Genomic DNA, 27,263 nt, shown 5'->3' with positions numbered 1-27,263 from the left:
AAAATAATGGCCACCCTGAGTTACTATGAAGGGGGTCAGAGGATTAGCAGGGGGTTCGACTCTTCAGCTCTTGGGAAGCCAGTAAGTTAAATGTATGATGCCACCTCACAGTAATAAGTTAAACTTGACTGAGCATTTTCCCCCAACAACTCTCTGGGGTCATCTTGGTTACAAATGAGAAAATGGGAGTCAGAGAGATTAAGTTGCCCAGTGTCACACAGCTGCCTCTTTATACATGGCAAATAGGGTCAACACAATAAAAACCGTGCATTAAAATCAGTTATGCTGCATCATAGAATTTAGAAAGCACTTTTCATGCCTAACCCTATGTGGGACCTAACACAATGCCACAGCAGACAGAGGAGGGGTGACCGTCCTGTGTTACGGATGGAGAAGCTGAGGCTCTGGTGTGTGAAGGGCCCGGCCCACTGGGCAGAGAACTAATGAATGGCAGGTTCTAGACTCAGACCCAAGTTTTCCACTCTTAGGTCCTGTACCTTTCCTGAGCCACAGCTGCCATTCACATTCCTTAAGTAGGGAGATCCCTTATGCGAAAAGAAGGGGTGAAAAAGGATAATCCAATCACATAATCTCACTAATACTATAGGTCTAGAAGTCAATGGGGGGAAATTTTGTATTTTTAGAGAACCACACCGATAGAAGTCCTCAGATTTAGCAGAATTTGCTGGGCCATTCAAAACTACAGGGACAATAGCCTTGAACACTGGACTCTACTCAAAACAAGTATCATTCAGGGAAAGACTCAGGTCACACATAAAAAACTATGTTCATGATGTAATCAGTGAAGAGTGTCAACTATGAGAGGGCCCCGTCCAGCTGGCTCAGGACTCAGGCAGTTACTTCGGGAGACACGTCCACACCCTGTCCTGCCCTGAATCACTGATTGTGAGCCCATGCCCTCCGCTTCAGCCGACCTGAGACACTGGCCTTTACTGTCAGACAGATGAGTAAGAATGTACTCCCAAGAAAAATTTAAAATAAATTTACAATTCCAACCCATTAAAAGAAAACACGTTTAAATTCACGGCACTACTGTAAGTAGTTTGAGTCTGTGTATACTGATCTATTTCATAACCACTATAATATTGTGTGAACTTTCCTCCTGCTTATGAAGATGTCTGTAGCATCTTAGAAGATCTAATAATACACTAGGGCAGAACCACATTTGTGACGCGCCCTCAGGTCTGAATATGCCCACCAGCAAAAATGGGGAGAGGAGTCCCTAGCTGCCAGGACACTGGGAGCAACTGGGAGACAGAATGCATAGGCTAATTAATCACTTTCACTTGGCAGGAGCGCAGGGCACAGGGAATGGAGCCCTGGGCAAGGAGGAGCCTGAGCAAGGAAGCCAGATGACTCAGAGTGGACACGCTGACATGACAATGCCACACATGCCTGGGCAAAGCTGAGGAACTCAGAGTTAAAAGGTTTCAGTGGAAAGACAGAGAATAGCAAAGCTTAGACAAGGAATTATTACTTAATAAAATACACTACTTCGATGCAGAACAATGTAGAAGATAGGAGAACCAGTTGCGGAGATAAATACGGGTTTAAAATTTCAGTTCGGTCACTCATTAGCTGTGTGACCTTGGGAAAGTTACTTAATATCTCAGAGTCTATTTTCTCATCTGTAGAAACAATAGGCCTGTTGTAAACTGGACATGGTAAAGCAGATGGCCTGCTCAGCACATGGTAAATGCTCTGGGAATGGCAGCTAGAGATGATGTTATGCTCTTTTATATTTTGCCTCAAGTAGATAAAAAGTGCTTAAACCACGGTTATTTATCATCCTGAATATTAAGGAGCTGCATTTTCTACAAGGGACCTTCCTTGGGTTCTCAGTTCACTCAGTCTCTCTTTTAAAGAGACCTGGAGGTAGGAATGTAAATTGGTGCAGCCACTATGGAGAACAGTATGGAGGTTCCTTAAAAAACTACAAATAGAACTACCATATGACCCAGCAATCCCACTACTGGGCACATACCCTGAGAAAACCATAATTCAAAAAGAGTCATGTACCACAATGTTTACTGCAGCACTATTTACAACTGCCAGGACATGGAAGCGACCTAAATGTCCATCGACAGATGAATGGATAAAGAAGATGTGGCACATATATACAATGGAATATTACTCAGCCATAAAAAGGAACAAAATTGAATTATTTGTAATGAGATGGATGGACCTGGAGTCTGTCATACAGAGTGAAGTAAGTCAGAAAGAGAAAAACAAATGCCATATGCTAACACACATATATGGAAACTAAAAAAATGGTACTGATGAACCTAGTGGCAGGGCAGGAATAAAGACACATACGTAGAGAACAGACTTGAGGACATGGGGTGGGGGAGGGGGAAGGGGAAGCTGGGACGAAGTGAGAGAGTGGCATGGACATATATACACTACCAAATGTAACATGGATTTCTAGTGGGAAGCAGCCGCATGGCACAGGGAGATCAGTCAGTGCTTTGTGACCACCTAGAGGGGTGGGATAGGGAGGGTGGGAGGGAGGTTCAAGAGGGAGGGGATATGGGGAATATGTATACTTACAGCTGATTCACTTTGTTGTACAGCAGAAACTAACACAACATTGTTAAGCAATTATACTCCAATAAAGATATAAAGAATAAATAAAGAGACCTGGAGCTCTTGGGTTTTTTATCTTGACAAAGTGCCACCTTCCAGCTCCAGAATCACCCTCCAGCCCTCAGAGGTCACAGCCCAGCAGTTCAAGCTGTACCCACACGGACTGCGACATAAGGAATACATTAGGGACACTTCGGGGAATGCTTCCCTCAGACCCCAAACAAGCAAACTGAACAAGAGCAGCCCTAGACCCTGCACCACAGCGGGGTATTTTTACGGGTGGCTGACAAAGCAATCCTGGCTAAAGTCGTGAAACCTTTACTCCCTTTTCCATCACACTGCATTACTAAAACTTCCCATTCATTCTTTCTCTTCCATTCCACAGAGCCTCCTACATTTACCTTTCACTTCACCTAAGTTATTACCTCCAGCAAAACCACGAAAATTCTAATCCCTCCCCATTATTTCCATAGATACTCAAACTCAAAGTATTACAAAATAAGACAAAAACTGGGCAAAATATGTGTTGGCTGTGGGGGGGGGGAGTTGAAACAACTTAAAAGGAAAAAAGCTGAAAAACATCATAAGTAATGAGTGAAAGAAAAGATGGATAGAGGGCAGAAGGCATTGAGAAAAGTCAGGTGCACAGGGCACCGTGCTGGGTTGGGTGACCCCCCCCCCGGTGACCCCCCCACCCACCCCCGCACACTGAACGGCTCACCCCTAACGGCGGAAGCCCTTCTACGACATTCTTCTTTCCGGAGAGGAGATCTGACACCGGCCTCTTCTTCAGAGAGTCCCTCCTGGCGCGGTACCTCCCGGACGTGGTGAGGTCGGACTCGGACATGGAGGGCGTCAGCAGCCCGTCCCTCCTGGGCCGCGGGCCTTCCCCGGGCGTGGGAACTGGGCTGCCGGCCCTCCCCTTTCTCTCGGCCTCAGTGACGTGGGCCTTGGGCTCAAGGCTGTGCGTGGGGCCGGCGGCCGGGGGGCCGGGCGTGTGGGGGCCGCTCCGTGGGGCTTGCTGGGAGTAGCTGCCCCGGGGCGCCCGCGCCTGCGCCCCGCGCCCCTCCTCCAAGTCCTCCTCCTCCTCCTCGCTGCTGTGTATCAGCATGGTGGCGTCTGAAAGGGACTTTTTGTGACCGTATCTGCTCTGCTGCTCATCGTCCTCTTCTCGCTTTGTCCTTTCAGTGACGACGTTTGGCTGGGAGCCCGCGGAGACGGCCCGCGGAGCCACGTCCGCCGCTGACGCCGACATGGTCCTCTCCTTGAGCCGCAGGCCCTCAAAGCCGTGGGTCAGCCCGGCGATCTCAATGCTGTTCCTCTTCTGGAGATGGGCGTGCCGGGCTGAGGTCAGGGGCTCGCTGACCTCCTGCAGGGAATGCGCCACCGGCAAGCTGTCCTCCTGGAACGTCTGGACAGAGTGATGGACCCGCCGGGTGATGAGATCGGGGTTGCTGCTGCTGATGTAGAGGTGGCGGGACAGGTCAGGGGTGCTGTTGGCGGGCCTGGGGTACGGGTAGGGGGGCGGCGGGCGGTACACCTGCGTCCTCATGATGTTGGGGGCTGGGTAGTCCCGGGCCTGGAGCTGCACGTTGGTCAGCTCGGGCACGCTGACGGCACCCACCACCGGCCGCCTCTCTGCGGGGTATGGGTAAGGGGCCTGGCTGTGGAAACTGTAATTCAGGTTGAACGGGTAGTGGGCCGACGGGGGGGAGCTGAAGTGCGCATGCTCCCGGATCTCGGGCTGGCTGTAGACCAGCGCATCGGGCCTGCTGTACGCGTACGAGCTGCCGATGTTGAGGTTTCTCAGCGAGTGGCTCTGCCTCTCGGCGGGCGCCAGGCCTCTGTGGAGCTGCTTCATCACCGTCTCATAGTCGGGGGTGGGGCGGTAGGACGGGGGGATCAGGGCGCTGTGCCGGTGCGACGGGACGTAGTCAGGCCTCATGATGTCACTCCCGGTGATGCTTGGGTTCGAGGACATGGGTGAGGGCTGCAAGTAGGGCTGGGGGTTATTTAAGGAGCTGGTGCTGTGTGCACTGTAGACACTGCCGTTGCGGAGGCGACCACTCAGGTCAATCTGGGCTCGATCCAAACTTGTCTGAGAGTGACAGTAGTATCCATTCTGGTTGGTCACAAACAGGTTATCTGGGGGGAAAAACAAAACATTTAAAATGTATATTTTAGGGCTTCCCTGGTGGCGCAGTGGTTGAGAGACCGCCTGCCGAGGCAGGGGACACAGGTTCGTGCCCCGGTCCGGGAAGATCCCACATGCCACGGAGCGGCTGGGCCTGTGAGCCATGGCTGCTGAGCCTGCGCGTCCGGAGGCTGTGCTCCGCAACAGGAGAGGCCACAACAGTGAGAGGCCCGCGTACCGCAAAAAAAAAAAAAAATGTATATTTTAAAATGAGATTTTCTGAATGTACAAAAGTGGCAATTACTCTAGACAAATACTGAGACAGGCCCCGAACGTTGATGACATTCTCAGCGTACCTCATGAAACTCCACCCTGAAGTGACCTGGCTCTAGCCACAGCTCTGAGTGACCCTGGACAGGGGGTTTCTGGGAGCCTCGCCTCCTCATCTAGAGAATGGGGATGGCCCTGCCTACTCTAAGGGTGGTATTCAGGATGTGACACCCAATAAAGAGCAGCCAAATCTAAGTCCAATATTGAGAGTACAACTGTGCCACAAAACACTCTTTTTCTGAAAGTCAAAAACGTGTTTTACTAGAGACACAAAGCAGGCTTTCTGGAAGTCTGGGGGACTGCAGGCAGAGATACTGTTCAGGGCTTTGGGTCTCTGACTCTGCTTTCTCCCCTCACTGGAGATGTGGCCTTGATGATGCTGAGCTAGTTCAAGCACCAACTGTCTGTAAACAGTTCCTTAAATGAAACTCTAGGCGGGCTGTATAGATTCTTCCACAGTGAAGACACAAAAGGGCAATAGTTGGGCAGGATCTGAGCCTCTTCAGGTCCAACAGTGTCACCAGTAGCTGTATACCTCACTAGGGGCCAGACGCCAAGAAGACCCTTGCTAAGACAGCCACTCCTGCCCCCTGCTCCAGCCCCCATGCTGCAGTAAGACTGGGGTCCCAGCTAGCAGGATCTAGCTTGGCTGTGTGTGCACCTGGTCGGGGCTGGTAGGAGGCATGTTTCTTCAGTCCAACCTGTAGTTCACCTGGAAAACTAACGAGGGTGATTTCTAACCATCAGAGAACAGTTGCCATCGAAAAGCATTCTTTTTTCGATTCAAAAGCCTCTTGGCAGTTTAAGTGCCAAACGATTATCAAAGTGAACATGCCACAGCCTCGTGTGTGGCACATACAGCCACAAAGGGATGGGCCTCAAACGCACCACTGTTTCTTCCTGTGGACACGCAATGCTTCCTTGTTCCTGTCCATTTCCCGTATCTGGAACACTCTGCAATGTGCGTCTACGAGTCCCCTCTACTCAATGCTGTCACAGCTCAGCCTCGTTCAAGCCCGTCCAGACTCACACAATACCCGCCGGCCTGGCCTCCCCATCTCCAGGCTCCTCTGGGTACTCCATGAACCATTCATTTACGAGTCTGTATGTGTAAAAGACTACGCTAAGAACTAACGGGGGGAAAATGACTGGAATCCAGATAAATATAAAGGCAAAGGTGTGTACCCAAATCACCAGAATCCAAGGAAGAAGCGTGACAATGAAAGGAGATAAGCGTTACAGGAGTCCGGAGGAGAGGAGGATCGCTTCCAGCTTGGGCCAGGCTGATGGGACAGGGAGAAGACCAAGAACAGCCCCCCAGGGGATACAGCCCTCAAGGGGCCTTGGAGTATGAGGGTGGGGTTTCATCAGTAGCCGGGCTCTCTACCTCTGAGTGCGCGCGGATCACTCGGATCCCACCCAGCAATCTCCAGGCTCCCTTCTTGCCACCGTGCCCAACATTCCAGATGGAAAGGGACCCCAGCCCGAGTCCCTGGGGCAGGCTGACGTGGAGCAGAGCCCTCCTGCCAGTGCACAATGGACACGGGTAACCTGAGAAAGAAGTAAGCTTTCCTGTGTAAGCCACTAAGAGTTTAGAATTGCTTCCCACACGGCAGCCTAGCCCATCCTGACTGGGTGGAAGCATGTGGGCAGGAGGGTGCATGGGATAAGGACCCTTGTGGGTGACAGAGCAGTGCGGGCAAAGCTGGGAGACGAGGTACAGAGGGCGTGCTCGGTCTGGCTGGAGTACCAGGTAGCCGGAGACGGTAGAGAACAGTGGGGAATAAGACAGGAAGAGTAGCATGAAGAAACATCACAGAGAACGTTGAACACTAGACAAAGGAACGATCGTCAGGGAGATGGGATAAGATGAGCCTGGCTGCTGAGTGTCAGGTGAACCAGGGAGAGTGGGGATTGAAGACTGAAGATATCAGCAGCTATGATGCAAGAACTAATGAGACGTTTAAAAAAAAAAAAAAGAACTGGATTAGCAGCAGAGGGACAGGGCGAAGGGGACATGGAAGAGGTGTTACATGGAGTTCATCAGAGGCAATAGGGTTTGCAACTGTCGTGGTATTGAAGGCAAAAAGAGAAAAGAAAAATTACATGCAGTTTGGAATCCAAGTAACCAGGAGGGTGACTTCGTCGTAAAGAAGTAAGGAACTTGGGCAAAGGGACTTGTGGACTAGAGTGATGGGCTCAAATGCAGGATGTCAGTCTTCAGCAAGCTGTAATGGTGGATAATATTCACTGAGTGCTTCCCACTCAGCCGGGTAGCCCGCTGAGGGCTCACATGCAGTAGCTCCTTTCACTGCCCCAACAGTTGTCAGACAGATGAAATGTGGGGCTGGAGCATAGCAGTGATGACGGGGTGGGAAACACAGACAGTCATCCTCGCTGAAACCCGAACCATGGATGAAACGAGGCTGCTGCAGAAGCCCGCGGGGGGGAGAAGAGGCACTGGGCAGACTCTGGGAGCAGTGAACACCGATGGTACAGGAGGAGGGAGAACCCAGCGCAGGGAAGAGAGGTCTGTCAATAGCCTAGACTGCTGGAATCGGATGGGAAGGAGAATGTGCGGGGCTCTGGGGACCTGTGAGAGGGCAGCTTGAACAGAGTAGCAAAGGTAGGAGAAGTAAAGGGGTAACCAGGAGGCAGAAGGAGCACACACGTGTTACTCTCAGAAGTGGGGTGAAAAATGAAAGAAAAAAATAATTCAAACTGCAGTTTGAAGAGAGAAGAGAGGAAAAATAGTAGGATGCTTACAGATGGAGGAAAAGGGATGAACAGCAAGGAAACACTAACAGTGCAGAGAGAAGAGCCTTTTCCTGGAAGTGGGTGGGAGCTGGGGTCACAAAACCAAAGGAGGGCAGTGTGCAAGGAGGAGAAGACCGTGAAGAAGGTGAAAACATCCTGAGGGGGACACTCTGGTAACCCAGAGCCCAATCCATCCCCTCCCACCCACCCGTCGCACTGCACAGAAAGTCTCATCTTACACACAAGGCCTGGCACCAGCAATGCGTCACCACCCACCTTCCAGTCCCTTCACACACCATGTTCTACCGGTTCCCTGTGGGACTGAGTCCAGCCACCCTCTTCCTTGTTTGTGCCAATGCATTCACTATCCACACCCCCTTCACAAAACCAGGAGCAGCAATCCCAACAGGAACCTGCCTCTCTCTACATAGGGAAATCTACCCATCTTTTGAGGTCCAAAAAGCCTTTCTCAGTCTCTCCAACATGATGAGCAATTGCTCGCTCTCTCTCATCACAACAATCATGTTCTCTTTGTATTTAAGTTATTTGTGTACTTGTCTCATCCTCCACTATTAGAATCCAAGCTTCTTGAGATACGGAATTACTTCTCTGCGTAAATCTCCTCAGCCTTTATAGCAGAGCCCTGTAGGCAGAGTCTGTAAAACGAATGCTGGAGATTCAGCTTCGGAGGCGCTGTTTAAATACAGCTCCCTTTACCCATCATGTGAAAGAGGAACGCAAATACATAAAAATAAAATGTTTAATACTTTACAGTGGGAAGGTCTCAGGCAGGAAAAAACAAAATGAGCTTGGGACATCCCAGAGCTGGAAAGCAAGGAAGCACTCAAAGGCTACTGGGGTGTGTTAACAGGACACGGGAACCACCTTGAAGGAGCGCCTGTGGGCCAAACTTGAGCATCAAAATTTGATATTGAATATTTTCCACCCATTTCCAAAAAACTGACTTTATAATGGCAGCTTCTTCTATGAATCCAGGTTGGCTATAATCATGACAACAACTTTGGATGTAACCTCAGCCAAAAACTATCCTGGCTTCAAGATCTCCAAGTCCTCATTAATTTACTCATAATAATTTTGTAAGGCATTTCAGAAAGAGTGTACTTTACCTTGGGAAGAAGTGTACGGTTCTGTATAATGTCCATTATAATGCAGCTGGGGTGGGGGAGGCATCACATAGGGCTGGGGTTTAGGCTAAGAAATGGAAAATTGGAAACAGCATTAAAACACATTGCCTATGTAATATGTGTACAGTAATTTTCTGCTGGTTCCTTTCTCTCCATTAAAAACTTCTAAAGCAGCCAAACGTATTATATATGAAAAATAAATATGAAGACCCTATAGCTCTCACCATATCTATCATTTTCAGTGTTTCATTTCAGTGATTCATTTTCAGTGTTTCATTTCAGTGTTTCATTTTCAGTGTTTCATTTCAGTGTTTCATTTTCAGTGTTTCATTTCAGTGTTTCATTTTCAGTGCCAGAATGGCAATGCTAAGCCCTATGCGCTGATATCAGACATCAGACAGCACAAGAAAACAAGCTGTATCCAAAAAGTTAAGAGCAAGAAGGAATAGACAAAAATTTCCTGAATTCTTATATAAACAATTGAACATAAGAAGCTTATATGTAGTATATTTAATCTTATTAGGCAAAATCATCTAGTATTTTAAATATCTACTGATTACTCTTGGCTAAGAGTCAAAAAATTTTTTTAACATCTTTATTGGCGTATAATTGCTTTACAGTGGTGTGTTAGTTTCTGCTTTATAACAAAGTGGATCAGTTATATATATACATATGTTCCCATATATCTTCCCTCTTGTGTCTCTCTCCCTCCCACCCTCCCTATCCCACCCCTCTAGGTGATCACAAAGCACAGAGCTGATCTCCCTGTGCTATGTGGCTGCTTCCCACTAGCTATCTATTTTATGTTTGGTAGTGTATATATGTCCATGCCTCTCTCTCACTTTGTCACAGCTTACCCTTCCCCCTCCCCATATCCTCAAGTCCATTCTCTGGTAGGTCTGTGTCTTTATTCCTGTCTTACCCCTAGGTTATTCATGACCTTTTTTTTTTTCCTTAGATTCCCTATATATGTGTTAGCATACGGTATCTGTTTTTCTTTCTGACTTACTTCACTCTGTATGACAGACTCTAGGTCCATCCACCTCACTACAAATAACTCAATTTCGTTTCTTTTTATGGCTGAGTAATATTCCATTGTATATATGTGCCACATCTTCTTTATCCATTCATCTGATGATGGACACTTGGGTTGCTTCCATCTCCTGGCTATTGTAAATAGAGGTGCAATGAACATTTTGGTACATGACTCTTTGAATTATGGTTTTCTCAGGGTATATGCCCAGTAGTGGGATTGCTGGGTAGTATGATAGTTCTATTTGTAGTTTTTTAAGGAACCTCCATACTGTTCTCCATAGTGGCTGTACCAATTTACATTCCCACCAGCAGTGCAAGAGTGTTCCCTTTTCTCCACACCCTCTCCAGCATTTATTGTTTCTAGATTCTTTGATAATGGCCATTCTGACTGGTGTGAGATGATATCTCATTGTAGTTTTGATTTGCATTTCTCTAATGATTAATGATGTTGAGCATTCTTTCATGTGTTTGTTGCCAATCTGTATATCTTCTTTGAGGAAATTTCTATTTAGGTCTTCTGCCCATTTTTGGATTGGGTTGTTTGTTTTTTTGTTATTGAGCTGCATAAGCTGCTTGTAAATTTTGGAGATTAATCCTTTGTCAGTTGCTTCATTTGCAAATATTTCCCCCCATTCTGAGGGTTGTCTTTTGGTCTTGTTTATGGTTTCCTTTGCTGTGCAAAAGCTTTTAAGTTTCATTAAGTCACATTTGTTTATTTTTGTTTTTATTTCCATTTCTCTAGGAGGTGGGTCAAAAAGGATCTTGCTGTGATTTATGTCATAAAGTGTTCTGCCTATGTTTTCCTCTAAGAGTTTGATAGTTTCTGGCCTTACATTTAGATCTTTAAATCCATTTTGAGCTTATTTTTGTGTATGGTGTTAGGGAGTGTTCTAATCTCATACCTTTACATGTACCTGTCCAGTTTTCCCAGCACCACTTATTGAAGAGGCTGTCTTTTCTCCACTGTATATTCTTGCCTCCTTTGTCAAAGATAAGGTGACCATATGTGCGTGGGTTTATCTCTGGGCTTTCTATCCTGTTCCATTGATCTATATTTCTGTTTTTGTGCCAGTACCATACTGTCTTGATTACTGTAGCTTTGTAGTATAGTCTGAAGTCAGGGAGCCTGATTCCTCCAGCTCCATTTTTCATTCTCAAGATTGCTTTGGCTATTCGGGGTCTTTTGTGTTTCCATATAAATTGTGAAATTTTTTGTTCTAGTTCTGTGAAAAATGCCAGTGGTAATTTGATAGGGATTGCATTGAATCTGTAGATTGCTTTGGGAACTAGAGTCATTTTCACAAAATTTTTAATATGAGTTTGGACCTAATATTTAAATATGTATAATATAATAAATATTATATATATTATATAAATATTAGGCTTAAGCTATGGAAAATCACCATTTCTTTGGTCAAATATCAGCACACTTTTGTGGTTCAAACTAAAAATTAACAGTGCTAAAAGCATATTTTATTAAGGAAGATGACATCACTAAAAGAAAAAGACCAATTGTATTTTTCCTTCTTTCTTACCAGAGACATCCTTGAAGAAGACCTCCTCCTAATTGGGTTCACTATGACGGTCTGAGTTTGCCTGTAAAATAAGACATGTCTTTGAGAAGAGCATATATATATATATATACACACTCATATATACATAACCTTCCTAATTCTACCAAAATAAGTTAATAAGAAGTTAAAACAATAAATCTTCTAAAGCAAAAGACAAACTAATCCAATCATAAATTAGAGAAAAGAAAGGAGATTTTCTGTCCTTACCTGGGGCCTCGGCCCTTTCCTGATGCCCAGATCCCTCTGACCACACTCCAGGGTTTGAGCCTCATGGGGCATCAGTCACCTGGACTACCAGAGGGATGGGCAGCAGTAACTTTCCCTGGTCCATGTGGGTGGAACGTCTGGAGTGATCAGAAGCAGAGGGGAAAACAGGCCATGCCAGAGGGCCGCAAACTCATCCCAAGGGAAGCAAGATTCAGTGCAAATGCATCTCTCCTGTAGGCCTGGCTCAGCACTGACCACCTCCATGAAGAGATAAGGTTATAACTTTGGAAACTTAAGAATCTATATTTCCTCTAAGGAACAAAGATAGGGAAAGAGAAACAGTAGGAAAATTCGTTTGGTGGGCCTGTGATAAATCCATTCACTTTTCTTAGCAAGAAACTTCTCTCTGGTTTTAAGTGTACTTTTTAAAAAGGAATGAGAATATACAGGAGTGCCGACTAATATTTATCAGATAATCTGAGATTTTAAGATATTCACAGCAAGCTCCATCTTTGAATAAACATAGCTCACAAACAAACAGAAAAGTCCTTTGGTAATTCAATCTTTTTAACACAGAGGTAGACATTTTTTTATTGTTGTTCTTATGTGTGGTCAGTTATATTGCAAATAAGAGCTAGGAACCTAAACACATAGGATTCTTGGCTGTGTTGATGATGTAATTTTGTCAAAGCACTTTTTGAAAAAACTTTGACCATTTGTTCCTAGCTCATGAGCATGTGACACATAATTACTAGTTACAGAAATATTTTGTGGGCTTCCCTGGTGGCGCAGTGGTTGAGAGTCCGCCTGCCGATGCAGGGGACACGGGTTTGTGCCCTGGTCCGGGAAGATCCCACATGCCGCGGAGCGGCTGGGCCCGTGAGCCATGGCTGCTGAGCCTGCGCGTCCGGAGCCTGTGTTCCGCAACAGGAGAGGCCACAACAGTGAGAGGCCTGTGTACCGCCAAAAAAAAAATTTGTGACCCTTGGTTATAGTGTTCTAAGGACTAATTACTGGAAAATCCACAAAGTAAACACTAGCTCCATTTAATCAGTAAATTTACCATAATCTCAAGCCTCATGTCTCATAAATTAACATTATTCTTAGCACTCTAACAACTGATTTCCTATATTCAAACCCTAAACATTAGCTAACTTTTACAAGATTTTTGAGATTAAAGATATTTTACTGATTATTAGGAGCTTATCAAGTAGCTACAGTTGCTTTCAAGAGTTGACTTTTTTTGATTAAATGCTTTCTTTAATAATATCCTTTTATTATCGCTGGAAGGTATTAAGATTGTTGATGAAGAATAGATGTCTCAAAAAAAAAAGATGTCTCTTTCCCAAAGGATGTTCCCCATTCTGCCAGTAATTATTACTTCACAATAATAAAATGGATGTTAATTCCATTAGACTGCAAAAATACCTGCATCAATTGGTAAAGCATTATATATTAGTAAAGGAGGAGGCCTCCTTAGTGGAACAAGTCAGGAGGGTGTGTCTGGGCCTTTTTTTCTTAAGCACTCCTTAAATGCACATTAATATATTCTTAAAATTCGTGTCCAGAATCTGAAGACACTGCATTTTGTAGCCTTGAAATTTTCTTTCCCTTTACTCTCCATTGTTTAGGCCAACTGGGTCCTTTGAAGTTTATATTTAGTCCAGAGACTCAGTAAACTGACCAAACTTTTAAAGTACTATAAATTCAAAATTCACAGATGGGGAGAAAGGTTGCTGATAGAAACCTCCAACACCATGTCCAGGACTGCCCAGCAGAAACGAGAATAAACTTAAGCGTGTTAAACCCAAAATCCAAGGGTGCACAGCTTAGCAGCACAGGTGGCAACTCCCACACTCGGGATCTATTTTGGCACCTTGCTGGCGGCACCCAGGATGGAGGCGACACTGCCCCCTGGAGAGGCCACTTCTGCTGAACACAAACTAGTACGTCTTCCGCCTGCCAAAGTATGATGCAGGCAGCCACACCATCAGTTCTGATAGTCTAACCTCCTCCTTCTTCCTGCCAACATTCTTATAAAGGCAGTTTGCTCTGAGATCAGCTATCCTAAACTTAGTACGCAGGAGAAAATGGTGTAACTGTTGGTTGTGTTTTGGGGCAGTTACTATGCTGATGGGTGCTGCTAACACTGAGGCAGCTGAAAAACTTAGAAAAAAAAAAAAAAGAAAACCACTGGAATGCGTGTACTGGAGATGACAAAATAAGAAACGGCTGCTAGCCCAAGTAAAACAAATGGTATTACTTACTGAAAACAGTGCTGAAGGCTATACCTGATTACCTCATGGGATCCTAACACCAACCCCATAAACGAGGCCAGTTATCCTGATTTTACAGATGAGGAAACTGATCCTTAGATTAAGGAAACTGCTCCTGGCCATGTGGCAAATAAGCAGAACTGGCACTTGAACCAGGCAGGTCTGTCGGACTCCTGAGCACAGGCCCCTAACAGCTGACTATCTGTCTCACCCCCTCCCAACCTCAACAGATTCGTAGGCTCCATGGAGGCAGACGACACACCATGGTACCACTGGTGCCTGGCACACAAGGAAGGTGCCAAACGTTTGCTGAATAAATGAATGAAATAGCGAGTGAGGACTGAAGTTGATGCTCATGGCTAAGCATTTCCAGTTGAGCTGTAAAGGCTGTGAATTGCTAAGAGTCATCCGACTTTCGCTTTGTGAGCTTCCTTTCTTATATATTTCTAGCTAGTGCAGAGGAGTGCGCTTTGGATGAACAAAAAATATGTTGGATGGTAGAAATACCTAGGAAATGTTGATCTAATGACCTTCCTTTAACAGGATAGGGGTCACTCTCTTCTGCCCAGCCTCTCGCAGTCTCTTCAAGCCCTGCAGTAGGCCTCGAAGAAGTGGGGCAACCCCATCCCCTTCCAGGAGGGCCTACCCCAGTCAATCTCCTGATCACAGAAGTCTCCAGAACAGAGACCAGCTGCCGTATTCACCCATATTCAGTTTACACGTAAACTGCAGGGAACACAGACCAACCCTCTGACAAGGCTCAGCAAGCAGCCCACTGGTGACAGAAATCCAACTTCCCCCTCTAGAGAAAGTCTGTGGAAACGTCTACCACTTGGCTTTGCAGGTTGGGGGATACCAACCTCCCCTTCCCCCGCTCCCCCCAGAGAGGAGAGAGAAAAGCCTCCCATACCAAGACCCCTCTCAAGAGTCCTCTTCCCTTCCAGGCTCTTCTCATATAAATTCAGGAGGTCGATTATAGCATGACCAGTTCTGGGGCTTCGGGTGGGAAGAGGGCGAGAGAAGTCATTTCACCTAAGAGATTGACATTACCTCATTTAATTCCTATTCCAACCCTAAAGAAATGTTAAGTAAAAGCCCCATTATCCCCATTTTATAAATTAAAAAGCAAAGAGATTGTTATCTAACATTTTTAAGGCTTGAGTGACATAAAAAAGATGATTGTTACCTAATGTACTTTGAAAGTGGAGAGAGAGAGCAAGACTGAAGATGGAGCACGCCATTCTATAAATTCTAAAATAGAGTCATCTAGGTCAAGGTTTGAGGACTCACATGAGGCCACCCCAAACACCATTAGACAATGTATCGGGACTGAGGAGCGGGGAAGGGGACACTCAGGAGCAAAGGCCTCCTTTCTACGCAAGCAGAGTCCATCTCCTGAGCCACTGGTCACCCCAGCCTGAACCTGATGTCCAGAATTCACTGCCCAGTTCCAGGCCTGCTGCGGTTTCGTTAAATACCCATCTGGACCATGAGAACGAGTCTATCAATACTTCAGAATCATTATCACTTTAAATGTGACTAAGCACAGTCTGGATTAAGAGCCTTAAAAGAAATGACCATAAAAATTAAAGTTACTGGACTTCCCTGGTGGTGCAGTGATTAAGAATCCACCTGCCAATGCAGGGGACACGGGTTCGAGCCCTGGTCCGGGAAGATCCCACACGCTGCGGAGCAACTAAGCTCGTGAGCCACAACTGCTGAGCTCGCATGCCATAACTACTGAAGGCTGCGTGCCTAGAGCCCGTGCTCTGCAACAAGAGAAGCCACCACAATAAGAAGCCATGCACCACAACGAAGAGTAGCCCCCGCTCTCCGCCAACTAGAGAAAGCCCGTGTGCAGCAACAAAGACCCAATGCAGCCAAAAAAAAAAAAAAAAAACAAACGGCGGCTTCAGCAGTATTCCAGATGAGAACTATGGCAGCCAGCACTAAGTCATCAGCTGAAAGAGTTGTACAAATGGTCAGATTTAGATATGTTTTGAAGGCAGAATTTGCAGAGCGTACTGACGAATTGGATGTGGGATGAAAGGGCAACAGGAATTAAGTAGGACTTCTAGGTTTGGGGCCTGAGTGACTATGGTGTGCCGCCATCTGTCGAAATGGGGGACAGTAGGAAGAAGCAGACTCTGGGGCAGGAAGAGGAGCACGTCAAGAGTTTGGTTTTAGGCATATCAAATTGGAGAAGCCTGTTAGGCATCCAAGTAGAGATGTCAGTAGGGTGTGCAAGTCAAGTGCTCAGGGGGAAGACAGGACTAGAAATGAAGTCGGGTGCACTTTAGTATATCAATGCTGCTTTGAAGCCTGGGTCAAGCCAAATCCCCTAGAGAACAAGTGTAGATGAGAAGAGGTCCGAGGATTAAACCAGCAAAGCCGACTGAGAAGAAATAGGCTTAGAAAGAGAAAAAGCAGGAGAGCGTGGGGTCCTGGCAGCCAAGGAAGAGCAGGGTGCAGGGGGGAAGGGATGAGCAGAGCTTCGGTGCTGCCCAGGAGTCAAGTGAAAGAACTCCTGAAATGACCACTGGGTGAAAGTCACTGTCACTCTGACAAGCGGCATCAGTGCCGTGGCAGCTTAGGGGAAATGGGGTGGAAGGAAGGCGAGAGAGCAAGATTATACAACTCTTTTGAAGAAATCAGCTGTAGAAGAGAAGAGAGATACGGCACCGTGGCTAGAGGGCATGTGGAACGAAGGAAAAATTTTAAGAGGTAAAATATTACAGCATGTTTGTTTCCTGATGGGAATGATCCAGCAGAAGGGGGAAACCCATGTGGGCTAAGGAAAACGTACATTTAGGAACAAGGGGTATAAATTCTTCAAAAGGCTTGAAAAGCTGAATAACCTTTTTTTACTCAAAATGTTGATTTAAAAAAAAAATTCCATTTTAGCTTTCATGAATTAGAATAATTCTAGTTACTAGCTGAAAGAAATCTTACAGGCATATCTGTAGTTATTAGAGGTTGGTCCAAAGCTAAAACTGAGAAATAAAATTTTGACATCCAAAAGTAAAGAGATTATTATAAAAATGTTATCTTTTCCTTTTTTAAATTTGCCTTTCTAGACGATATACTATAGTTCGAGATGAAAACTTCTAAGCTTATCACCTCCCCCAGTTTCTGTGAGCAGGGTATACTTACAGGCTGCACTGATTCAATCTGTAAAACTTGTGTCGCGCAACACAGAGTCTCCACACATATTTTGCTGTTTCCATGTCTTCCTAGCAAACAAAATATGCACAAAGTAAACAAAAGCACATCTACAACCTGATACAGAGCTTATCTGAGAACAAGACAGAACTGGGTGACATATTATTTCAAAGTCACTTTCCACACATTGGGATTCTCTCATTTTCTAAAATTGCACCCCTCATATGAATGTTGTAATTAGGACTCAGATTATGAAGACAAACAAAAAGCTGCTCAACGGTGTGATTCTTACATTAAACAGTTTCAAAATGACTTAGAAATTTTAAAATTATGAAAATGTCCACTTCTACTACTGACAACTAGATACTCGAAGACATTTTTAAATAAAACGTTTTTATTACTGACGACTAGATACTCAAAGACATTTTTAAACAAAATGACTCAGTGACTTATTGCTTTTGTCAAGAGAGTAAAAGTAACTGTGAAATGGTATTTCTAAAGAGCTGTTCCCTTATCAGTGGAAGTTAAGATACCAGTGTTTACTCTCTCCTATACTTAATAGTCCCTTAAATTTAATTTAGAGATCATAATCAGATAGTATTTATCCAAAGACTCATTCATTCATTCAACAGTATTTACTGAGCAACTAATTTTTGCTAAGTACTACTATACAAAATGTTATAAAGTATTATAAAATTTTATGTTTTATAAAACTATGAAATACTATATAATTTTAATCCTACCCCCCGCCAAACGCACATACACACAGAAGTGTTAATTTTAGGAAAAACATTACATACAGATTCCTAATGTTTACTCACAGTCTGAAACTGGATGGTCTCCTCTTTATTTGACAGCTCTAATGCAAAAAAGGACTTATTGTGGGACATGTTAGCAATATCATGCCACCTAAAGAACAACAAACAGCAAATGGCAATGTGAGTGCTCAGGTTTTTTACTAAGAGAATATATGAGTTTTTCCTTTTTGAGCTTAATATATAAGCTACTATCTGTTTATCATTTTAGAAAGAAAACAGTGGTTTTAATCAGCTCGCGTGCATTTTCTAATTGAAGTGACAACAGCTAGTGGCAAGAAGTAAAAGCATGTATACTAAAATGAAGGCAGAGTATTTAAAAATGTAAAATCTATTTATCCTCATTGGCTGCACTAATTTGATCAAATATCCCACTCTCAGCTGGTTGCCAATGCCTCCTTCACTCATTCAACAAACATTTTAAAGGATACCCACTATGATAACACCAGAAATTGTGTTAGGTCCTAGGATACTAAGATCAGTAAGGGACAGTGCTTCCCTCAAAGGGGCACAGATGGAGGGTAGGGCTGATAGAGAACACAGAAGCAGACAAATACTGTTAAGTTCTGCAGGTATACAGGGCAAAATAAGGCACAAAACTAGAGGAGAGCTGCTCTGAAAAGCTGGTGGTGCAGGGTGAAGATAAAGTTCCAATCCAAAGAGTGAACTATTCTGGGTGTGTTCACCAGGATTCAAACTCCAATTTGGAACTTTCTAACTCTATTTTACCATGTTCAGATTTTATATATTAATATTCCATTTTATTACGTAACTGTATAATTTTATACAAGGTAAAAATAGGTCTGGAAGAACAAAATCTATGCCTCTTTATCCTTCTCCATTATATTAGATTTATTTAAATTTAAAATAAAATTCATTTGTAGTAATTTGGTGCTTAACCGTTAAACCTAAAGATTATTAGCATCATATTAAAGAAGGCAATTTTAGAATTTCCTATCCAGTGAGATAAAGGAAGCCAGTGGGATGTCTCCCAATGTCAGGGCCCTGCCCTTCCGGTGCAGGCCAGATCCATTTCTACCCCCTACCCTGCAGCTCAGCATGTCTGGAAGACGATGAGCAGCTTGGGGACATGAGAGCAATCGCCAAATGGGAGCCACCTGACCCAGTGCAGTACAGCCTGGGAGTGGGGATCTACGCCCCAAGCCGGGTACACGCTCTGTGGTCCTAATCACCATGGAGGATTCAGGGCCCAAAAGACAGTAAAGCAAAGGAAATGAAGGGTCAAAGGATACTGAAAAGGAAATTTAAATCACCTGAAATCTCATTGTTCAGAGCCAGCCACTGTTAGCACATTGCTATATATCCTTTCTGTCCTTCTTACTAGATACATTCCAAGATTTCCACAAATGGATAGTATCACTTTTTTATAATCAAGAAAAGAAAAATCAACATTATAAGAAGTAATTGAAATTTCTTTAGATGTTGGTATTTTAGGAATTTTGGTACAAACTAGAATCAGAGAAAGGCCTAGAGTTTCCACAAGAAATAGCCCTGGAAACCAGAGCTCAAATGAAAAATTCACACCAAGACAAAGAAGGACCTTCATATGGTAAGAAAAGGGTCACACATTCTTAAGCATTTCATAAGCAGGCCATCGTTACAAGCACTATTTTCTACAATTTGGTTTGAAGAAAGTATCTTATAAAAAGAACCATCGCAGTCAGATGCTGTTTTATTCTAGGGAGGGCATATTTCCATGTTCTAGTGAGGCCTTGGGAGAGATTTACTTGTGAGTGATATAACTAGCACAGGTACTAAAAAATATCACCAACAGGAGCCACAGAAAGTGCACAGAAAGATGTAAGAAAAATACCTAAATATCACAGGAGGCCTTCCATTCTTATGTTTCACAAAGATACCTTCGAGACACGCTCCGATGGATATGTCGCTGCCTTGGCTATCCTAAGAGGAGAAAGCGGAAAAGGAAACTCGGGCAGCAGATGCATAAGAACCACAATGACCACACCTACTTCCCTACGCTTGTGTCCCAGATAGGAAATGTTCAGAAGACCTATGCTGAAGGCAAAAAGTCTGCAAGGTATAAATGTACCTACCATCTTGTAAATACATATGAAAACAGAGTTGGGCTCCTTAAGGAACTCTATTTCAAGAGCACTTCCAAGAACAAAGCACAAAACAGGAATGTGTTTTACTACAAAATTTTGGTCACAAGGACCTCAGCTTTTACGTTTCTTTGGCCTTTGCACAGCAGGGCAACCCTAGGCTTCCCCGCTCTTCTGGCAGAACTACTAAGATGCCTTTGGCAAGCCCAGTCTTCGTGCCACGCTTACCTTGGCAGGGTAGCTCTCTTCTCCATAGCCGTCCATTCTCTCTATCTCCTGCATGTATAGCATTTCAGCATCAGGAGCTGTCAGCCCTCTGCAACCCACAAGAAGTTAGTCAGATTGTTCACAAAACTAAAAAAATGTTTTACGAAAAGCTTTTGTAAAAAAACTACATATCAATTTGTCATAAAACAGTAGAAACATTTCAAGTTTCTAAGCATCTGTGATTAGTTATATCAATGCATCAGTATTTACTGAAAACCAACTGCATGCAAAAGCACTGTGCTGAATGCTGAGGGTTAGTTATGTAAGATCCTACCCCTTGTACTTTAGGCAGGTAAGGGGAAAGGCAGGAAATAAAACCACCACCTAAAATAATCTTCAGTGAAAGCTAGAATTCTTTCTAAACCACCAAAGTATCAGGCAATACTAAGCCCTGTGTGCTAAATTGCAAACGGTAAGTGCTGCAAGTAAGGGTTAGAAGATGGAAATCCTTCTTAGCTCCGGTGACAGAATTACAAGAATGGGTGTGTAGGTAGGAAGGCACTCAACTGCATGGACATGTGCCTCTCCAGCCTCATCTTCTGCTGCTCTCCCACAGCCACAAGGCACCCCACACTGCGACCATCCCAAATGCAGCATTTCTTTGAATATACCACATTCCCTCATGCCTCCGGGCCTTTGTACATGCTAATCCCGCTTCCTGGTATACCTGTCACCCACTTGTGTACCTGGTCAGTCCCTAATACCCTTCAAGACTCAGCCTACATGTCACTCCTTCTTTGTCACCTTCTGTGACTGCCCTGAGTCTAAGTCAAATGCCCTTGCTCTGGGTAGAACCACCATATTCTGTGCACACCTCTCCCCCGTACCCATTAGCAGTATCACTATTACTATTACCATGGGCTGTCCTGCCTATCCCTTAAGATGCCAAAGCAGGGAATACATTCTTTGATGGCAGATCATCGTTCTATTTATCTTTGTGCCACAGCATTGAGCACTCTGCCTCATACGGAATAACAGCACTAAACTATCTTTTCAGGAGATGCACAAATGAATGAGTGAAAATAACAAAAGATAGAGTGATGTGTGCCTGAGGGGTTAATTATGCTGAAAAAAAAAAGGTTCATTTGGACAGCAGAAGGTAAAGCTGGAATGGCAGGATTTAACCAACTTGTGGGAAGCCTTTAATCCCAGGGGTAATGAACTTAGGCTGGGGGAAAGCAAGAAGAGATTCATGAACATTTGAGGAGAAGAGGGGAGACAAGTCAAAAGTGATATTTTAGGAAGATTAATCTTTTGTGAGTGACTGTATGGATTTGAGTGGGGACAGATTAAAGGCAAAAGGTTATTTTTAATGGGAGGGGATGAATAATAGGTTATACTTAGACAGACCTGGGTTCAGATCCCACCTCTACCACATGTAACTTTGGGCAAGTTATTTAGTCTTTGTGAGCTTGATTTTCCCAATCTGTAAGGAGATAGTAACATTTACCTTAAAGAATGGTTATAAGAATTTAATGATATATAAAGTACTTGGAACTGCGTGGTATTTGGTTTAGAATAAAACCTAGCATTCTCTAGGACAGGGTTTTTGGACAACACATACAGATTCACTCTCAAAGAAAGTCACTTTCTGCCCAGAAGCAGGGGTCAGGGCAATAAGAACCACAGCTCTCAGCAGAGCTCCCCCAGAGGACAGAAACACAGCTTCCAAAGGTGTAAGGTGGGGGACTAAGGGGGCGGACACAAAAGAAAACATCACATCTGCCACATCACAAAAGAAAACACGTCTCCCTAATCTTGCATTAACCTACACAGGACCGAGTCACCACCAAAACCTTTAAGACATGGGATGAAGAACTGTCATCCTTCAGTGACTGCAGCTTTCCACCTCCTCAGTTTCATCAATGATAAAAAATGAATAATAAATGAGTTAATACGGGTAAGTGCTCATAAGAACACTTGGCACGCTGTGAGAGCTCTGCAAAGGTTGGCTCCTGGTAACTAGCAGTAGTAGCAGCAGCAGTAGTAAAGTTCCAAATTTAATGGTGTCGATGCATGGTTCAAATTCAAACAGGCATTAGCTCTAACCTATTTCCACTTCTCAGCGTTACCTGTATTTCTGATGCAGTAAGGCCACTTTTTGGGTTGCTTCTTCCAATACTTTTTCATCTTGTAACCACTCCTGGAAAAAACATACTGCAGTAAGTATGTAAACAAATCAACCAAATTTCTTAGAAGGAACGTTACTGACTCTTGCCACCAGCAGGCAAAACTAGGGCTAGTGTTAATGTGTGCGAGCTTTGCTTAAGGACATAATCATGATCTTTCTAAGGAATTACGTGGCTTCTGCTCAGGAGCCAAAACACTTGCCCTGCCTTCTCAATTCATCCCAGAGAAAGTTTCAGATGAGTTATTTCAGTTTGGTAACATCATCAGCCAGTTCCAAGCCCAGCACATAACACCTTGTGCATTCCCTGGCTGGTTGTGTAGACACTCGGAAGAGCGTACCACCTCCCGTAGTTGTTCCGACACACAGTTTCCCTGTCAGTTCCATCAGTAGTGACTTTAAACTGTAGAAGGCAGTATATCTTTTTGTCATCTACTCTTTAATTTGCTGATGAGAAACCAAATCCATTTCAACATAACTCTGTCAGGTTTTGAGCCTTCAGTTAAAAGCAAAACCTCTATGTGGTTCCACAGAAGTTGGAAATCTGTCCCTCTCTTTAGACTCACAGCCAAACACAAAATGAATTTCTCTGGCTGCAGTCCAATGACCACAGACCCTTCTGTTTCTGTGGGTTTACAAGGACCAGAAGACAACAGGCAAAGCATTTACACTTGAGCTGTTTATAAGAGGAAATTGATTTTTTAAACTCTATTCCCGCCTAGTAAGTCTACTATATGGACTTCATTTCAGGGAATATTAAGGGTATGGAAATAAATTGTTTTTAAAAAGGCCCAATGTCAAAAGAATTCTTACCACAGGAAGCAAGGCAAATTTCTGAAGAAAGTCCTGGGATTCATACTGATCAAAGTCACCAAAATCAGCTATATAAAATGACAAATATTCACATGTCAGTTATGCTTAACTGGAAGCAAAACATGCAGAACTAAATTCAATATGCAGTATAAAGATGGTGTGCTTATGATTTAGAAGTCAAATTTGCCTTATAGCTTATAAAGTGTATACTTTAAAAATACCTTTTTAAAAACATTAATTAGGTAGATTCATGTGTCTTGACTTGGAAAAAATGCCTTTTAATAAAGTGAAAAAAGCCAAGTTACAGACTATATATAAACCATCTCTTTTTTTGTCATTAAAAAACAAACAAAACCTACTTTGTAATCCTGTATGCTTACTTATGCACAGAAAAATGTCAGGAAGAAACCAAACCATTCATGGTAGTGATTATCTCTAGGGAAAGGAACTAGATCATCTGAATATGTTACAGCAAGATGTATTTGTTTAGAAACTTTTAATTGTTCAAAACATTGATAGTTCAGCAAAAAGCTTGGGAAAAACTAACTCTTAAAGCCAAAGACGACACTTAGGAAGCTTCAAAGTACCTTGAACAGGAATGTGGCTCCATGTGTATCAGGCATTTATTTGTCTAGAAATGACATATGTCTCCATGCCTGCTAATATCTGATGGAACTTTATTAATGATTCTTCTGATTAAATTTCAATTCCCAAGAGTAAATGCCAGTTATCATTTGAAATAATGCCCCATCAGAAGTCTTTCCAAAGTATATTACATACATGTAAATACATATAGATTAGACATGTGAAAAATGACAGTTAATTCAAAAATACTTGTGAAATGCAGAACTATCTATTATGATTGACGATGTTCTATAACCTAGGACAACTGAGAAACCAAACAAATGACGTACACTTAGAGTATAAGCGAACGTAACCTCATCAACCACATTGATCTTTCTTCTGAAAATATTAGCTAGCAGCAGATCAAGTTCCTGAACTAAAGGAATACACAGCTTATTAAATGCTATACATGTGTGTCCATATGTGTGTATTTCCTCTCTATTTTTGGTCTGTGCGCTCTGTTGACGTAACATGCTTAACCTTCCAGAAGTCTCGTATTTCACTGAAGTAATCCAAACTCATTTTTTTCCCCACAAGGAAGCCCCTTAGATAACAGAATATTCCACTAATATAAAAAACTACTTTATAGTAGTTATTTTCTATAAAGTCAGTTACTTTAAGAATCCCTTGCTGTTTCTGTTTAACATACATTTTAATCTGATAGATTTATTATATGATCAAGTGCCATTATTTACCTTGAACAGCCAAGCCTGCTAGCTGAATTGCTTGTTCTAATGTACAAGGAATGTTTCCTTCCAAGATATCCTTCTTCAGCTGCAGATAATACTGATACCTATTAAAAAAAAAGGTCAATTTTTAAAAGTCAATATCAGTATTACCTCCACTTGAGACACAATGCATTTTATCATAATTTGGTAGAGGAGCATAAACTAGCCAAAACCTTAAGCTCAGACGATTTCAAAGAACGACAGGAACATCCTTGACCATATCTATACCCACACACACACACACACACACACACACACACACAATATAATCAATTTATTGAGTCACTTATCCTTAATTGTAGTTATTTGAAAGCTACAACCATCGAGAAGACAGCTGGTCATCTGTCTTATACCCTGTAAAAGTCTCTAAGTTTTGTCCTTTTTCGTTGGAGACATAGAGAATCAATGGCCAATTTTTACTTTAGAAACTGACTCGTAACTTGGTGATGTAAGACTTTCCTAGCCCTGGAGAGTAAAGCCAGAAAAAAAATGGTTCCGGACATTTCAGACCAGCCTTATATTAAAATATTCTTTGATGAAATACCAAAAAGAATAGTTTCTAAAATGCTTTCTTAATATTCTTGGGATGTGGGTTTACTTCTGTTTATGTTGTCAATATATAGGGTATTAGTTACCAGCACAAGCTTTAGTCAAGCAGACCTAGGTTAAATTCCAGATCTCTGATTTAGCATTTTGCATGAACTTGGGCAAGTCATAATCTGTGGGTTTAAGTTATCTCTAGTAAAATGAGGGCACTGTCACCCCTTCACAAGGCTGAACATATCAAGGAATATATGTAAAGCTCTCGGCATAATACTAGAACATAGCTGGTACTTAATAAACAACTGATACTATTATCAGCAATCATCTACTTCCAGCCAGCCAGCGGTATTTCATCTGTATCACTTCTCCATTTCCATAAGCTCTATAGTGAAGATTTATTCTGCTTTCCTCTTATTTTTTCACTTAGGTAATTACTAGGGCCTACTATGCATCAAGCATTGTTCTAGATGCTGGGGATACGGTGCTGAACGAAGATCCAGCAACTCTCTGCCAATACGGTCTATAGAACCATCTTGAATCCAGAATCTCTTCCAGGTTTGACATCTGTGAGGTTCAACCCAGTTACAGTTCACATTTGAATTCCCCTGAGAGCCCACCCTTTTAATCATTTCATATGTCCTTACATCATCCTATTTTAGCTACCTTTGAGGTTTCCATTCTTTGTTACCAAAAAGCTTGACCAGAACACCATCCTTTTAAACAAGGATTTAGATCCCACTTATCCCCTTCCACCTGCTAGTAGAACCCACAGACTTCCCTCAATCAGCAAATAGAATGCTGGTAGCTCTGAGATCTTGTCAAAGAAGAAACCTTGAAACATTCTCCCAGGCAGCTCCTTTCAAACACCTAAAGAAGTCTATCTATTGAATATGCTGTCCACATATTCCACTCTAAATATTCTTGGTTCTTTCCTTAAATCAAATCACTGGAAAGCAGGTCCACCCTCTAGACTAATGCCTAGATTATGGCATATACATTCCTAACTGGTCTCCTGCCTATAGTCTTGTCACCTATAATCTACCCTCCATGATGGGTGCTTTGTAAAATGCACATTTCATCATTCCCATCCATTAAAATTCAAAAATGTCTGCCCCTGTTGATCTATGACTTTATGACTAGGACATTCCTTTTTTCAAGTCTCCGTTCTCCCCTCGAAGTAATGTCTGAAATTTCCTGAAAACATCAGTTGCTTTTACTATCCCCCTACTTTGCACAAGCTACTCCCGCTAACTAGAAAATTCCTTGTAAAGTCAAGTGAAAAGTCAACTTCTTTACACCCTGTTCATGTTCCCCACATCCCACCCCTAGGAATCCAGTGCTTTAATTAAAGCATGTATTATCATAATATACTATAATTGTTCATTTACATAGACTGTCAGTTCTACCAGATTGTGAGCAACTCCTCCAGAGTAAGAGTAAAGTATATCCATTTATATATTCATCTCCCACAGTAACCAATATAATTCTCACATACCATATTATATCTTCAATAAATGTTTAAATAAATGAGCCAAAGTGGTCAGTCACTGTTTATTCCTCCTGGCTTCTACTTCTCTCTTCAATATTTATGTCTCAGATCTGTTTTATAGCCAGTTCATGCTTATCCCTACAACCTGTTTCTAGCTTCTTTGGTTATCCACCTTCTTCCAAAAATTAACTCTGAACTCAGTACTTAAAAAGAATATTCCACAAACACAGGGCAGTACCAGGTTCTTACTATCTGCAAGGCATTGTGTTAGATATTATGCGAAAGGCAAAGTTAAAGAAAACATGGGTTTAAAATCTAAGGAAAAGACACGTACAAACATAACTGTAGTGAAAGGCTGTGACAACTGCCATCGTAAGTACAAGCAAATTCTAGAATAGTCTGGAGGAGGCAAGACTCATTCCACCCTGAGGGACCACAGAAGCTTTATGGAGGAGGTGCCTTTTGAACTAAAATCAGATGAACAGGATTCCAGTACATATTTATGAAAGAAAGGTCTTGGACACAAAGGTGAAAAGGCATGCAGC

At 43.1% G+C, this 27,263-nt stretch overlaps 1 protein-coding gene across 2 annotated transcripts in view; it reads right to left on the bottom strand.

Annotated features, from left to right (window-relative positions):
- The window catches only part of PTPN21 (protein tyrosine phosphatase non-receptor type 21), a 66,872-nt gene that overhangs the window by 13,617 nt on the left and 25,992 nt on the right, over positions 1–27,263 (bottom strand). For both annotated transcript variants that reach the window (XR_014296291.1, XM_082647324.1), the window contains exons 3-12: positions 24,654–24,751; positions 23,335–23,402; positions 22,466–22,536; positions 20,355–20,442; positions 19,877–19,965; positions 18,049–18,136; positions 17,219–17,298; positions 11,544–11,604; positions 8,956–9,040; positions 3,329–4,752 (exon numbers count right to left, since the gene is read on the bottom strand). Coding sequence is in view for 1 of the 2 variants with exons in the window: in XM_082647324.1 (XP_082503450.1) it covers positions 3,329–4,752; positions 8,956–9,040; positions 11,544–11,604; positions 17,219–17,298; positions 18,049–18,136; positions 19,877–19,965; positions 20,355–20,442; positions 22,466–22,536; positions 23,335–23,402; positions 24,654–24,751 (2,152 nt within the window). In the remaining variant the exon portion in view is untranslated. The remainder of the gene's footprint in view (positions 1–3,328; positions 4,753–8,955; positions 9,041–11,543; positions 11,605–17,218; positions 17,299–18,048; positions 18,137–19,876; positions 19,966–20,354; positions 20,443–22,465; positions 22,537–23,334; positions 23,403–24,653; positions 24,752–27,263) is intronic.

Source organism: Grampus griseus (assembly GCF_964374135.1).
Source record: "Grampus griseus genome assembly, chromosome: 2".
In the NCBI taxonomy this organism is placed as follows: domain Eukaryota; kingdom Metazoa; phylum Chordata; class Mammalia; order Artiodactyla; family Delphinidae; genus Grampus; species Grampus griseus.
Note: the sequence above shows the minus strand (reverse complement) of the source record. Positions and strands in the feature narration are given on the sequence as shown.